General features: G+C 35.1%; 1 protein-coding gene across 3 annotated transcripts in view; it reads right to left on the bottom strand.

Annotated features, from left to right (window-relative positions):
- Positions 1-16,867, bottom strand: part of ARHGAP15 (Rho GTPase activating protein 15) — a 604,646-nt gene that overhangs the window by 291,597 nt on the left and 296,182 nt on the right. For all 3 annotated transcript variants that reach the window (XM_028123793.2, XM_088021728.1, XM_088021729.1), the window contains exons 7-8: positions 16,680-16,778; positions 15,301-15,430 (exon numbers count right to left, since the gene is read on the bottom strand). In XM_028123793.2, the coding sequence (XP_027979594.1) occupies positions 15,301-15,430; positions 16,680-16,778 (229 nt within the window). The remainder of the gene's footprint in view (positions 1-15,300; positions 15,431-16,679; positions 16,779-16,867) is intronic.

Raw genomic sequence — 16,867 nt, forward strand, 5'->3', positions numbered from 1 at the left:
TATCTGGCGCATCGACAGGCAGCTGGTGGAACAAATAGGAAATCCTAGGAAGCACATTCATTTTTAAAGTGTTAATGCACCCAATCCAAGAGACAGTAATGTGCTTCCATCCGTTAAGATCCCCTTTAATGTTTTGGATTGGAGGGCCATAATCTAAATGAAATGCATTATCCAACCTGGAAGGTATTCCACATCCTGAATATTTAATTGATTTCTCCATCAGGGGAAGATGAGCCTACACAATAAGCAGATCCTGTCTATATCTAAGTGTCCGATTAATAGTGCCTCTAATTTAGGGTAATTTAGGAGTTTACAACTTATAAAATGGCTATTTCTTCCACATTCCTCCCCAAGTACCAGGAGGATTGTGTCTAGATTAATTGCAAACAGCAGAAAATCCTCTGTGTATAATGAAAACTCCGAGTCAGCATCATCCAGCCATGCACCTATAATCTGAGATCTCATCTGAATATTTTTCACAAGGGGCTTCCCATCCAAAGTAAATTGAAGTGGCAAAGGAGGAAAGTTCTAATTGTTGCATCTCCCTATTAAAAAAGTTTAACAAGTCAAGTTTATTCCTGCTGATTTTTACTTAGTTGGGTCTTAGCTAACTGAGTGAGGAAGATAAATCAAGCCACTTGCAGATTTTCCTAATGGTGCAAAGTTTGGCACCCTGAGGACTGTGGAAATGTCTATTACTACACTTGTAAAGAAGAGAAGTGGAACAAGACTGTGGGTGGCTGGATCCATATGAGTGATTTATTACCCCCGAATCTACTTAGTCATTTCCGGATAAGCACTTCAGTGCCAAAGTTTATGGTCATTTTCAGTTTAAGAAAAGAACAGGGCACATCTTAACATACAAAACAGATACACTATTTGGAGAAATCAGTATTTTTTTCAGAGTTTATTGGCAAACTGTAACATTGGAGTTTATACATGGAAAGGTGTCATTGAACTTTATCTGAATATGTTTACTTCTGATTTTATGAGGTCCTTTCAATTCTACTTGTTTTTAGGGGAAAAATTATTGCTCTGTTAAATTTTATTTTGGGATTTGAGGTCTGAAATGAGATAAATTAAGAATCTAGTGGCATATCAGGTATCTCATTTTTTCACGTTAAATTTACCTTTGCCGTGGCCATTTTTCTCTGTATTCTTGAAGAGCCACTTTGTAGAAAGCTCAATTTTCGTTCAAATACAAATTAAATCAATTTTCTGGAGAAAAATAATCAGCATAGCTCCTGTTCTCCACAACAAAGAAAATACATTTGTAGACATATTCTGGAAATTTAAATCCCTCAATGCTCCTCTGAGCAAGTCCAAGGAGATTTGAAGACTGACATTTTGTATTTTGCTATTCCCGAGAGGCATATGTATGATCATCTTTACTGAGGTTTGTTCCCATCCCCGCTGAATTAATATGCATTTTCGTTAACTAATCTTGAAACAACAGGAATAAAGTTTATCCAGGTCTTTTATACCTCAGAGAACAAAACAAATACTACAAATCTTTAGAGAGAAAGGATATACAAAAGGGCTTGAGGTGAATATTTCAAAGCAAATACTCTTTAAATGATGTGCAAATTATTTCAGCTCTTGAGCATGATTTATGAAAGGGGATTAGCCCACTGAAATAAGAACCAAGTTTAAACTGTTGGGTTTCAAAGTCAAAGATGAGAAGTGGCTACAAGAAAAGAAAAGAGAAGGTGATAATAAGTTAGAGGAGGGATTTGTTTTAGTTTTTTCTCCTTAACTGACTCACCTTAAATTGTCACCAATTGTTGTTCTTAACCGCAGTAGAAAATATTGCATTTTTCCTCTAATTTTCTATAAAGTTAAGAGTGTAATAATTAAGAAATGATACTATAATTTCTGTTTCAGCAATAAGGTCTCTACTAACTGTGTAAAAATTATAATCACAAACTGTGTTTAACAAAACTATTCAATGTGGAAAGGAAAACTCCTAACATCCTTGAGTCAGAGAATATTTTGTTTTCAATTCACAAGTCACATCTATAATAACACAACATAATATTCTAGTATTCCAATATGTTCTTCAAGTAATAGTTAAAAGCTTCTTCTAAGACTTATGAAAATGATTGCTTTTATGTAATTGTAAAGATTATTAAGTGAACTCACTTCTTATGATTCTATAATGACCCACTGTTCTGGAAGGTAAAGGAAATTTTAATGATCCCACTCACATGTGATTAATATCTAACACTTCTTGACTAAAATTCTGGATTCTGTTCAATAAAAATGAGTTAAGCAAAAATTCTATGGGTTCTCCGCCAACCCCTTCTGTGGAATCAGTTATGCCCAATTTAAAAATAAGGCATGGAACTTCAATAACAAACCCAGGTACTGACTAGGAAAAAAAAAAAAGAAGATTAATCTTTCTTATGTAAGAGGTCCCAGAGTCATAAAGCTAAATAAGTGAAGTGAATCCAGGCAGTACTAAAATTTTGAGGAAGCTCTTTCAATCCGTTTCATTACTATCCAGCACATTTTTAAGACTGGACATTTAGGGGCAAATTTCTGAGGAAGATTCTTACTTGGAAAAGGATTATCATTTGCCCATTTTGGTTTTCATTTCCGAGAATAGATAAAGACGAACCTGAGAAAACGATGCTTTTGTTTCAGAGAGAGTCATTGTGAGCTCTTCTTAGTGAGTAAAGTCTCATACTACGAGAAGGACTAATCAGACTTTATTTCGAATTTGTCCTTTATTTTTTGATAACTAAATGGGTGAGCCTACTTTTCCTTTCTTTGCAACTCTTCCTACCAACTTCACTAGAGTGCAGGCTGGTAGGCTTTGACTGTTTTGGCAGGCACAACAGATAAGCTTACTCTAGGAGTAAAACGGCTAAGCCCTGGCTCATTTCGAATCATGACATATAACTCGAAAAACCAATGGGAAATTAATTCAAGTACCCAAGAACAACATAAAAATAAAAGACATTTAAGCGATAAAATACTATTATTCTTGAATATAGAGAAGTAAAAAAAAGAAGAAGAAGGCTATATATGAGATTGTATGTTCCTCAAAAAAGAGTCAAATGGAAAATAAAGGGTAAATAGCATTTCAGATGGACTTTGTACATGAGTATATCCAGGGAGTTCATGGATGACATCCAGGGAATTGTTTGGAGCTTTGCTTTCTTGGTTATTTGTTTTAGTGAGGGTAGTTTATTCTTGGCTTAAATTTTGTTATTGTTGTTTTTGCTTGGCTAGAGCTGTTGACTTAGTTCATGACTTAGGTGTGGCACAGGCAAAAGTCACAAGGACAGTGTAAGTATTGGTTCTCTTTCAGTCTGTAGTCACCATTTGAAAGCGATTGATGAGATTAAATAAATATTCACCATCTAAAATCATTGTCATGGCATGGCCACTATGATAATAACCATATGCAGAGTTATTTTACACAAAGACTAGCTAGCTCTTCTATATAAGTAAGCCTTGTCAAAGTTTCAAAGGCCACTCTCTGGCTCTGAACTTGCAAAACGTACTTAGAGAAATTAGTTTTATCATACGGTAGTGTGCTTCTCAATGTGCATGTGAATCAACTGTTAAAATGCTTTGTCAAGAAAACCTATCAATATCCTCTCAGAAAGTTCTGGAATCTTTCCCCTTCTCCATTCCCATTGCCTAGTTTCAACCTGCATTATGTGATTTGGCCCACTGTAATAGTTTCCTAATTTATCTCCTTATCTCTTACCTTTCACTCTTTTTGTGCTACATTTCTCTCTGCCATTCTCCACATTTCCACCAAAAATTATTACTTTGTGTATCAGATCTGTTAATATCTCCTGCCCTCTGAAAAGTTTGTCACTAGGCTCCAATTACTTACAGAATAAAATCCAAATTTCCTAGCAGTTCATGCATAACCCTCTGTCAATGTTCTCTGTTCATTTCCAACCTGATCTCCAGTTGTTGCTCTAATGTTTTGTGCACTCCAGGCTCACTAATCTACTGCTGTTCTCCAACATGTTGTGCTCTATAGTTCTTTCTTTCCTGTCTAATATGTATTCATTTTATTTATTCTCTGCCATTCCTCTCTTCTCAATCTGAAAAAAACTCTCAGGGTTTCACAGCAGTATTAACTTCTAGGTACCTTTTATTTCCCTTTTTTGACTGCCTTCTTTTCCCTGGCTCTCTTCCCCTCATCTCCTACCTGTGTTTCCAGGGGTCGATTTCTAAACATATTACATACACTCACATCCTTGTCTCAGGAACTGCTTCTTGAGGAAGCAAAACTGAAACACCTATCAAGAGGTCAGTGCCTTAGAGGATGCAGAGAGAGAGGAACCCTCCTACACTGTTGGTGGGAATGCAAGCTGGTATAGCCCGTCTGGAAAACAGTATGGAGGTTCCTCAAAAAGTTGAAAATAGAGCTACCTTATGACCCAGCAATTGCACTACTAGGTATTTACGCCAAAGATATGAAAGTAGTGATTGGAAGGGGCACCTGCATCCCAATGTTTATAGCAGCAATGTCCACAATAGCCAAACTGTGGAAAAAGCCCAGATGTCCATCGACAGATGAATGGATAAAGAAGAAGTGGTATATATACACAATGGAATATTACTCAGCCATCAGAAAAAGTGAAATCTTGTCATTTGCAATGATGTGGATGGAACTAGAGGGTATTATGCTAAGAAAAATAAGTCAATCAGAGAAAAACAATTATCATATGATTTCACTCATGTGGAATTTAAGGAGCAAAACAGGGGAACATAGGGATAGGGAAAGAAAAATAAAATAAGATAAAAACAGAGTAGGAGCCAAACCCTAAGAGACTCTTAACCCTAGGCAACAAACTGAGGGTTGCTGGAGGGGAGTGGGTATGGGGGTGGGGTAACTGGGGGATGGACTTTAAGGAGATCAAGGAATGTAATGAGCACTTGGTATTATATAAGACTGAGGAATCACTGAACTCTACCTCTGAAACTGGTAATACACTATACGTTAATTAATTGGATTTAAACCTTTTTAAAAAAAGAAATATAACTGCCAAGGGGTCTGGGGGAAAAAAAAAGAAGTTAGTGCCTCACATGTCAAACTTTCCCTTCATTCCTCATACATAAAATTTACAATTGGTTTCTTCTCTTCATCTCATTCACTCAGTCATTTATTCACTCACTCACTGAGACATTTAATATGGAACACCACTATGTTTCAGACTCTGTTCTAGGTAATGGGGATGAGGAGGAGTCATCATATGAAGGCTTATACACTCAGGCACTTGTAGTCTAATGGAAAGATCCTGGCTTCAGCAAATGACTGAAACCTTGCTCAGATAGAACTACTTCTCCTAGATATCAAATTCCCTTAATTCAGATAGAGCAGACATGGTGGGCATCTAGGCATGCTTGCCAGCCTGTCAATGGAGTGTGTCTTAGTGAGACCAGACTTTTAGCATCTTCCAGTTTATTCCTTATAAGTGACTCTCTATTCATGTGGTTTTGATATTTTTACTCTAGTAAAAATGCCATCTTTTTATCACCAGATGTGTTATGATGTTTGGCTTGATTTTAATATATATATATATATATATATATACACATATAATTAAATATATATAATATTAAAGGTAAATGAAATCTTTTGTTGTTAAGGGAAATTACATAACTCTGTGTCAAAATCCTACTATTACACCATTTTACCATTTTATACAAGAATGGAAAAGACAACTGACACTTGGTGAAGCTTAATCTCTAGAGAATACTATAACATCAGGCTCACACATTCAGGAATGGCAAAATGGAATGTTTATTACCCGTAACACTTAAGGAATCCCTTAAGGAAACTAAAGTAAAAGTATTATGATGCCATGAGTCAATAGAATGATGAAGATATTAAAAAATTAAGCCTTTGGAAAATTATGCATTTTTTAATCTGAGTTTGCTGACTGTTTAAATCAGTGGCAAAGTGCATTCTTGCTGTATTTCTAAAGAGAACTGAGGGATTTATAGTACACAAACAAAAGCCATGATAATTTTACTCAGAGTACACTCACTTGGAAATCATTGTATCTAATATTTACATTACAATACAAATCTATAAAGTTCTTGGATATATTTTAGATTGAGTATATACATTATCACTAGATCTGATATATGTTTTAGCTCTTATACAAATCATATGCATATTTATATATTTATTTCATTTTATATTTATGTAAAAAGCATCCATTATATTTATCTGGATACTTTTAGGAAACTTAAGAAACTTGTCCAAGTTTTATAGCTAGTATATCTCAGAGGTAAGAATTGTACTTAAATTTTGTGACTCTTAGACCCAAATTTCTGATAAAATAACCATACAACCTTTTGAAAAGGGTGCATATTAACACTTCTATAAACTTTTTTGCTTAGTCATATTTTTATAAATAAGCTGGCCTTAAGAAAATTCTTCTCAGTCTTCTAAAATTATCAAAGAAACAAAAATTATCCAAACTACTATTACTCTTTTTTTTTTTTTTTTGGTACACTAAAGAGTTTCTCCTTTTTTCTTGCTTCCAATAGAGCCTTGCAAATTCTGTCAGAGCCCATAGAAGAGCCTAAAGAGTAAGAATGAACCAGAGTTGTTCTCTCAAATAAAATAGGCGTTAGAATATATAAGAGAAAGATGTTGAGAGGACAATGACTTTAAGCAAAGGGATTAGGATTTCTCCTTTCCCCTCCTGCAAGGTCTTAGTCATTTTTTTAAAGATTTTATTTATTTATTTGAGAGAGAGAATGAGATAGAGAGAGCATGAGAGGGGGAGGGTCAGAGGGAGAAGCAGACTCCCCGCTGAGCAGGGAGCCCGATGCGGGACTCGATCCCGGGACTCCAGGATCATGACCTGAGCCGAAGGCAGTCGCTTAACCAACTGAGCCACCCAGGCGCCCATCTTAGTCATTTTTATCCTCACTACAGGATAAAGCACTTATTTGTACATGATTTTGTTAGGCACAGTACATGTGACCTGCATAAAACATGCCACTGATTTGAGATTTAAAGTTCTAAGAGAAAACTGAGAGAAACATATAAATAGTGACCTTGAATGTCAAACCAGTACAAGTAGTCAGGACAAGGAACAATTCATTATTGTTCCTAAACAAGTTTCAAAAATTTCATCATGATTTTTAGCACAGAACAAGTAGTATGTTGATATTGGTCATATGAATATCCTCATTCATTTATTAAGTAATTTAATACTATACATTTTTGAATACTCTCAAATATCATCAAGCCACTCTGCTAGTAGCAGAGGTAAATTAGGTAAATTAGCAGAGTCCTTTCCAGAGTCCGGGAGTCTAGTGGATAGACAAACAGATATTCAAAATTAGCTTATTGTAACACACTTTGGTAATTGCAATGCTAGAGATGTGGATTGAACATTATAAGAAAACCAAGGAAGATCAACTAACTTATCACAGAGATCTGGGAAAGTTTTCTGGAGAAGGCGTGGCCTGATCTGAGTCTTAAAGAACATTTAATTTAGCAAAGGAAGACCTTGAATTAAAGGTAAGAGTCAGCATAGAGTAGTGTGTCAGGGATTACAAGCACCATTTCTCTGAAATATAAATCATGGGTCGGGGGTAGTGGGAAAAAACTGAAGATGCGGACACAGGTCATGAAGAGCTTTTCATTGAGGAACTTTGACTTGAATCATTTCAATACAGTAATTTGATTAGAAATTGCTCTTAACCTTTGACTTCAATTTTGGAGGATATCATATCTAATGGCACAATCCCAGTCCTTATATTTTCTATTTGGCCACTGCATCCCCATTTGGCCTCTACTTTTTTAGGTCAATTAATTTTGTATACAAAAAGGATATATTTATTTATATTAGGGAAATTGAGTAGCAAGAGTACTTGGCTTCAGGTTCTATTTAAATAATCAAGGAAAGATGCATTGGCCGACTGATTTACCTTTCCCCAAGTCATCCATGAGACATTTCTTGAAGGAAGCTAAGAGTCCTAATGTTATAGATCACACTTTATTTAATTTGGATAGACACAGCTGGTATTTTTGGATACATCTCATACTTTGGATGAAAGCAACACCTGATTTTCCTTGTGTGAATGTGGGTTTTATGATGAGTAATAAGAAACAAACTAATTTTCCAAGAAAATTTCTGATTATATAATTTTTCCCCCTAAGGATACCATTAGGCCTATTTGGGACATCCAAATAAATGCATTAAAAAGCAAATTACTTTCTTTTAGGATTTTGAAGAAAATTACCATTGCTCCTATACTCCAGAAACAAAAAGGAGTAGACCCAATAAATTCTGTATACAAAAAGAGGTGACCATGTGTGTTCAAAAGAATGTTTTTGTCTACACAGGGATTCACTATAAGAATGCCTTAAATATCATGTTTAGCTAAGATACTTTAAACTTGATATGACAGTACTGAACAAATATTATATGTTTAATTCTACAAAGAAATGTTAATATATATAGCCATCCTGGAGTCATAGAATAAATGGAGGGAAACTTTCAGAGGAGATCAAAGAGCATTTTTTATATTGTTTACAATCACAGTAGTGTATTAATGCTAAGGAAATACTGCTCAAGAGTTAGACAAAAGAGCCCTTTGGATTTGGCCTATTATTGAAAGAAAGATGCCATTTGACCTAATGAAATCAGAAATTGATTAAATGCAGTTTATCTAAGGGGAAAAACGGTCGCGGAGTTACCGCCAAGGTCAGGAAGAGATGGGGTGATCTAGTGCTTGAGTGTTGATAGGGTTAGATGGACTCTCAGAGTAGCTGATGTTACAAGATACATGACAATGGACACCCACAGTTCAGAGGGCAAGATCAACCCCTTAGATGGGAAAGAAGAGATTAATCAGAATATTCTTTGCTCAGCTTATAACTAGGTCCTCTTTCAAATGATTCATGGAGAACTGAATGTTTTGAAGGAACTGTAATCTATGGGTCCCAGGAAAGCAGGGATTGCTGCTAACTATCTTGGGAACACATGTCAGAACAATTTCTGTAGTCACACAGTGGCTCAGTGAAGCCCTGTAACCTTCATGAATAAAACCAGTTTGACAAAATATTTTGGACGCTGATTGTCAAGTGTGTGTCTAATCTTTACTGGTTTTTTTTTCTCATAATGTTTAAATCCTCCTGTTTTAGCAACATACATTTTCATTTAAAATTTTTCCTTTTTTTCTTCAGTTACAGAAATAATTTGAAATAAAGAACTCCCTTAACCTGTGGAAAACAAAAAGAAAAGAACTGACACTCACTGTTCCTTTGATACTGTCAGTCTTATGACTATAGTAAAACAAAATAAATTTTATTTTCACACTTTTCTTCAGTTGTTTGTTTTCCTCAGGTGCATACTGACTGAAACCGGTGCCAGGGTAGTAATATTGTTTTTAAGGGGAAAGAAACGAGTCAGATGATGGACCATCCTACCCAAATTGAAAACCTTTTTCCCTTTGACAACACAATAACCCATTATACTCTACATAAATATTATGAATTTTTTGTTGTTTCCAGGTAGGAGATTTTCTGTTTCTTCAGGGCGAGATATAATTTATTTGTGCAATTTTAATATTGTTTTCATTTTCTTGGCAGATGGCTTATTTATCTTATTATTTTCATGCATTGGCAAGCTTAGGCTGTTTTACACAAAATTCTTAAGAGGAAGAAACTTTAAAATATGTTTTTATGTGGGTCTCCAGAACAGACTTCACAGTATGTGTTTTAAACAATTGCTAGTTACATATTCATCCAAGAAACTAGTAGGACTTTTCCTTTTTGGACAATAATAAACATCTTACAAATTTCTTTAATTACACTGCTACCAGAAAGGCCACAATGGACACAAGAAAAAATATATTGGCTTTTGGGGGGAAAAATGGGAAAATAAAGAGCTATCAGTGTTTTTTTTTTTAATTACTTAAAGAGGTCTTAATGTAATTCATATTCAGAAAATTTGATCTTTAGAAATTTTCAAGCCAGAATTAGAAAATATGTATATTCTTTTATTGAATTATGACCATGAGTAATACTTAGTGTGTGTGTGTATTTGTTTTTAATTGTGAAACTCTTCAAACACAGAAAACAAGAGCATCATGATAACTCCTATAGATACCACCTAGATTCATCAAATATTAACATTTGGGACAATACCAGACTTAATCTGTCATTACACACATTTTGTACAAAGAGCATCTGCCCTTGCCAAGGACTCATTCCCTGTCCGTGCTGAAAAATCTTCCTTCCCAGTTCTTCATTCTCTCTTTTTCCCACTATTTTTTTTTTCTGGCTTGGAGGCTCTGCATCCCCTCCTTGACACCACTGAGGATTTTCAGGGTCCAGGAGCCTCCTAGCCAAAGCCGTTCTGATCATTCTAATTGCTTTGGTGGGGTTGGTACAGGAGGAGGGAGGAGGAAAAGGGAAACCAGATGGAAAGCAATGCTACTGGAAAGTGTTAGCTCTTAGGGCCAGAGGTGCAAAAAACTCAGAACAAGCTGTTCCCTCAAAACAACATTCTAAATGATTGCAATAAGGTTCAAGTGTGCTTTTGTGGCTGCTACGCGGTTTCCTTATGAAAGTGTGCTGAGTGAGATCTAAGAACCAGTTTACAACGGGATTTTGAGAACGTAATCTACTTACAGTTGTGGATGACCAGTGTTATAATTATTTAATTAGTACAAAAAATAACTGCCTTCTCTATCAGACTTGTTTTCACTTGGCATGATCATGATTACTTTGCAAACAAATTTTTAAATGAAGATGCTATTAAAGGTTCACAAGTATTTTCATTTCCTATATTGTATGAATATCTCATCCCAATTTTTCCCTTCCTGTCTTTATCCCTGTAGCTTTGTACATACACCCCTACTAAGGGGAGATGCAATTGGGAAATCCATATCTAAATATTTTTAGGATTTCACCCAGAAAACATTTGTTGTTTATGAAAACTTCATCGAAAGACAGCCAGAAGAAAACTCATTTTCTTTCAGTTCTCTTCCTTTTTGATTTTATTCTTCTAGTTCATGTTTATTTTGGGGTGCTTATTTATAATGCTAAAAGTGTCCATTTTATACAGAAGTTATCCAAGGTCTCCCTGCATGGATTTTACAGTTTAGCACCTGATCAGCATGTGGTATACTACTTCTAAAGCATAACCCAAATACAAAATATTTTTTAAAAATTGAAAGTGCAAATGAGTGAAGTCACGAATTTTAGTTGTGTACCTTCAGGTATATCCATTAATGAAAAAGAATGAATAGATGAGTGAATGAATAAACTAGAGCTATGCCTAAAGGAATAGTGAAATGGCTAGATGCTGAATCCTTTCCATCAACCGGAACTTCTTCATGACCAGCTCTTCTGGGCATAAAAGATTCATGAGTATCTCTTGGCTCCCTTCTATTATTTCCTGGTGTGCTGCTCCCAAGAATGTCCTGGCTGCCATTTTCACCTGGGGAGTCGCCAGGAGAAAGACCAGCTGCTCATATTTAGAGTTTTGTAGTTATGACTCCCATATCCAATTCTGGCTCTTTCCCCCTATTTTCTCATACTTGGGGGGCGGGGTCAAGAATATATGCCCTGCTCCATTCTTCCATTAGACACTACCCTAGGCCCATGCCCTATTTTGGTACCATCTGCTTGGAGACACAGAGAATAATAATAAGAGCTCCTACTCATTGAGAAAATGCTGTGAGCTAAGTATTTACATGTCTAATTTCAAATTCTCATGCTATCCTGCAAGGACAGTATTAGACCCATTTTTATAGATCTACAAAGTAAAGCTCAGAAAAGTTAAGAAACCTCTCCAAGGTTATCTGATACAGGATTTATATTTGGCCCTTTCTTCTTTCCCATCAGTGGAAGATACTTCTCTTCCCTTGGAAAAAATATGTTAGCATTTTCTTTGATTGACTCTCCACTTTCCATTAACAACCCTCCCCGGAGAGCTGCTCTCCCACTCTCATCCCATGCTGGTGTCCTGAATTGCCCACAGTGATTTGGCCCTTACATTGAATTTTCTGGCCTCTTGTCTGTTAGACTCAACTGATATCTTAAAATATCTGATTAGTCCTTAATAATGTTGGCAGGTTAAAATCATATTTTAAAAAGGAAAGTATATTTAAGCACTTAACTTTCACAATTCACTCATTGAGAGTACATATTTTTTCCCATGTTACCCAGAGAAACTGGACAATGAAATGACCACCTGTTAGCTGCTAATGATGTTCACATGCCTTTAAAAAAAGTAATTCTGGCTTTATCTGTCTACAATCTTGGCGACAAAACTCATGAGAACATCAAGGGCACAGGAAGCCAAAGGCAGCAAACTGACAATAAAGTTTGTGCTTAGACTACTAATAAGAAAGGAGATACTGTGAATCTCTAATTCCACATAATTATTTAATCTCAAGAGGGTAACATAAAACTGAATGCATGTTTTAAGAATCTAAGTTTGGGTGTTCAAATCTAGGACTGAGATCAGAGGGGCTTTCACACAGTATATTTCCTACTTGAAAAAATATTTTATAAAGCATCAAATATAAAACATGCCAATCATTATTTCAAATGCATAATCTAATTTGACATTCTGTGGGTGTGTCTATCATTATGCCTTTCAAATGAAAATCAATACATAAATAGTGAAAGAACTTAATTTTAAGTAATAGATATTAACTATATCCTACATTGCAGAAAAAAAAATACGAAGATTTAAAAAGGGCTTACAACTATAAATATCCATCAGAATATAGAAATGAAGCATTTTCTAAAATTAGGGCTAATATCATAGACTAGGGGCGCCTGGGTGGTCAGTCGTTAAGCATCTGCCTTCGGCTCAGCTCATGGTCCCAGGGTCCTGGGATCGAGGCCCGCATTGGGCTCCCTCCTTGGCGGAAAGCCTGCTTCTCCCTCTCCCACTCCCCCTGCTTGTGTTCCCTCTCTCGCTGTGTCTCTCTCTGTCAAATAAATAAATAAAATCTTAAAAAATATATATATCATAGACTAAATGACCCCTTTATTTTAATAGTGAAATCAAACTCCAGAGACTTTTGGTTTTAGTTCTTTTGCTAATATGGGTCCCTATTTAAGTTTACTGATTTCTATGCATCTCATTTTTAAAGTAATATTTCCATCCAAGTCCAAGGTTGATATAAACTAAGTTTACCTTTTATTTGTTCACTTCACTGTAGTGTAATGGTTAAAAGCATAGGCTCTTATCTCAAATTGCATGGGTTTGAAACTTGTCTCCATAACCTGTCTTTGTACAAATGGCCTTAATTCTCCACGCCTCAGTTTTCTCATCTATAAAATAGGTTTAGTAGTAGTACCTGCTTCGTTGGGTTAGTGGGAGGATTAGGTAAGTCAACATAAATGAAAACTTAGAACAATGCCTGGTGAAAAGTAAGTGCTCAATGGTGGCTAGCTGTTATTATTTTTAAACTGCAAAGGAAAAAGTGACTATGAGATCCCTAGAGAATTAGGTACATTTTAAAATGAGTAGATAAATCATATGCCTCTTCCCTTGTCTCTAGGCAGGATTGAATTTAAGACCCCAATAACAAATAATTGTCTTTCCCAATCAAAAATAAATTCTAAAGAGGAGTAGCTGGTATTCTATCTGTAGGAAGATTTTTTTCCCCAGTGTCGTCCTAAAACATTTCAAGTGACTATCGCTGAACACAGAATCCATTTGCTTCAGTGTTTCTCAAACACTTTTACAAATCTTGATTTTCTCCCAACCTTCAGGCTCTAGAAGCATGTCAAGGTATCCTCCAAACCTCTACTAATCAATCCTTCACATATCCTATTATATATACCCTAAAAAATGGTCATATAATTAACATTAACATACTCACATAACATTAACATACTCACAATTGAATTCTAATTCTAAAATTTTACCTTAAACTTGATCCTATATTAAGTAAAGGGGAACAATGACCAGGAATTAAAGGGAAACATTCAAATGAGATAACTCCAAACTGTACCACCTTATGGAACAATCGTTTTAAATGGCATTGCTAACTCTCCACAAATAACTTGATTTGCAAAGCACCATACAGATTAAGACATTAACGTTGATCATTTTAAACACCAACTTAACACAACTGGCTAGCTAAATATGTTTCTAGCAGTTGTTGAAATTATGGTATGAGTTCTTGAATAATGACTTAATTTTGAAAGGGTGCTTCTACTCAAAGTTGTCATGCTATTTCTAGATTTTTAAGATCCCAATAATTTAGCTCTGGAAGATAGGTTATATATAAATAGCCTCTCTCTTCCTTGTTATATGCATGAGAGAATGCATCTATGTTTATATATATATACATATATATGTGTGTGTGTGTGTATATATATATATAGTCTTCCCTAATGCACACAAATTTATGCATATACACATATAGTCATTTAACACATGTACTCATGTACATGTGTAAATATTCGGTTAGAAGCCCTTCTCTACTTATGGAGTTCTCTTTAACTCAAAAAGCTAGAATGTAACTATACTGATCTTAGATCAGAGGGAGAGGACATAAAAAATAGTGATTGAGAGTAGGTGATCCAGGAATGGTACTATAATTTTTGAGACTTTGGGAAATTGGTTTGCTTTGATTTCAGAGACACCTGCTTTGATTTCGGAGATACCTTTCAGGAGGCCGAAATCCAAACCAACTGTGAGATATGTGTGACACCTTTTCATAATCTCCTTTTGTTGAGGAGGAAAGAGTGGGGCAAGGTTGAGAGTTATACTCAAGAGCACTCTATGGTGAGATTGGTCCTTTTTACTCTAAATTCCTTCCTTTCAGAATATTAGAATTTGATGTGACCCTGGAGAACATATAATTCATAATCCACATTTCTAAATCTTTCTGGTGGTCTGAAAGTGTGGAAAGTTGCATAGCCTGTTGGTTTAAGTTGGGCCAACTGTGGTGGTCACTCATACATCTTTTAATGTATGGAAATCAAATAGTCAGCATACCAAGGTTTGGAGACGCTTGACATTTCCCACTTTCAAAATCAATCACCAATCTGAACGCCATGGCTATTACTCAGAGATTCAGAGATTTGCTCTAAGCAGAGACCATGACCTTGGAACAATTATTTTCTCAAAAGGCATTACCAACAATGATGAGAGAAAAGCGCCCAGACTGCCCTCCAGTATATGAATCCCTGGCCAGGAAATGGCTACGAATCTTCCATGAGTAGTATGAGTTTGGCTCAAATCTTATTTTGATGCATTTATATTTCATAAGCATTGCATTTAGACAAAGTTAAAATCAGCAAGTAAAAAAAAAAGTACTTACTTAAAGATTTTCTGTGCTCTGGTTTCTGTTCTTTTATATCATTATCGTAGTGACTTAGTAATTCAGTACTGGAGGATCTCTGGATTTTGAATAATTCCAGGTTTCTTGATGAACCACTTGGATCCTTTGGCTGGAAATAACAAACAATTAGACTGAACAATTTTACAAGGAAGAAAGGATTCACCAAATAGTTTAGTGATCTATTTTGATGTTAATTTTAAAGGGAAGACTGAACTAAGACAATTATTTAAGGACAGGGCCTCTATGCTAAGCTCAAATTTAATAATAGCTATATATATATGTATATATATATATATATAAAACTTACTAAATGCTCTGCATTACCCCAAGCACTCCACATGTATTAACTCAATTAATCATCACAGTAATCCTATGAGGTAGATATCATTATTACTCCTACTTTCCAGACAAGGAAACTGAAGCCAAAAGAGATAAGTAATTTGTTTAAGGCCACACAGCTAGCAAAGGATGGAACCAGGATTCAAACTGAGGCAGTTTGACGCCAGAGTCCACTCTAAATGACAACAACAAACTCTGTGTGTGGGTGGGTGAATGTGGGCGTGAGCACTCAAGCATGCCTGGATAAGGGAACTATATGGTTGATGGAGAAAAGTCAATTTGTTATTTTTTAAAGTTTTAGTCCCAAAATGATATAAAGGAAGACTGCAATTAAATAGCAATAAAATCACACCGAAAATGCAGTATTTTCCTATTATATACCTTATTAAAAGCTCTCAAGAATAGTTTTTCCTCAAGATTTTGCAAATATTAGTGTCCAAAAATTAGATGTTTCGTCTAGAATCAGTATATAATGGTAATTTTAAGTAATTTGATTCTTATAAATATACTTTAAATGTATGATTTAGGGTAATTTCATGAAATTTTAGACTCATAATTTTCATGAGAAGAACAATCTAGTTTCACTGGAAGAACAATGAAAATCAGTATAAAGGATTATTATTTACTGGTATTATAACAGTGAGTATGGGCTTAAATACATTGATATTTATTTTCGAGAATATGTATTACAGACAACATAAACTGAAAATGTGAAAACTCAGTAGTCATTAAGTGCTTGTGTGCTTTTTACAGCTTCTAGTAAATGAATGTCCATGTCATTTCAGGGGGAAAAATGAATGCACTGTGTTTTTCATTTGAAAGAGAGAAATCAAATGACATTTAGCTCTACGAATCACGTCTGTTGAAATGGTTTTTTGTGGACTTTATTTAAACTTAAAATAACTTAATATCTCTCCATCTATAGGATCCATTTAAATGTGTGTGTGTTATATGCCTAAGCAACAATTTAAGTGACAACATTTTAATTAATAAAGGTAACAGCCAAAACAAATACATACCAATCTGTCAATTGCATTTTTGATAGCATGGAACCAATCCAATATGATGAAGTCAATATCTGACTGTAGAAGGAACTCATTTCCTGATACTGTTGTGATCTGAAAAAAATCGACAGGTAAGCAGACCACATAAAATTGATCTCTTACATTAAAAAATGGAGATAGATATATATATCTCCAAGATATAT

The sequence above is a fragment of the Eumetopias jubatus genome, unplaced genomic scaffold (genome assembly GCF_037043125.1).
Source record: "Eumetopias jubatus isolate StellerSeaLion01/CBP00866 unplaced genomic scaffold, mEumJub1_p1.0 scaffold_3, whole genome shotgun sequence".
Taxonomy (NCBI): domain Eukaryota; kingdom Metazoa; phylum Chordata; class Mammalia; order Carnivora; family Otariidae; genus Eumetopias; species Eumetopias jubatus.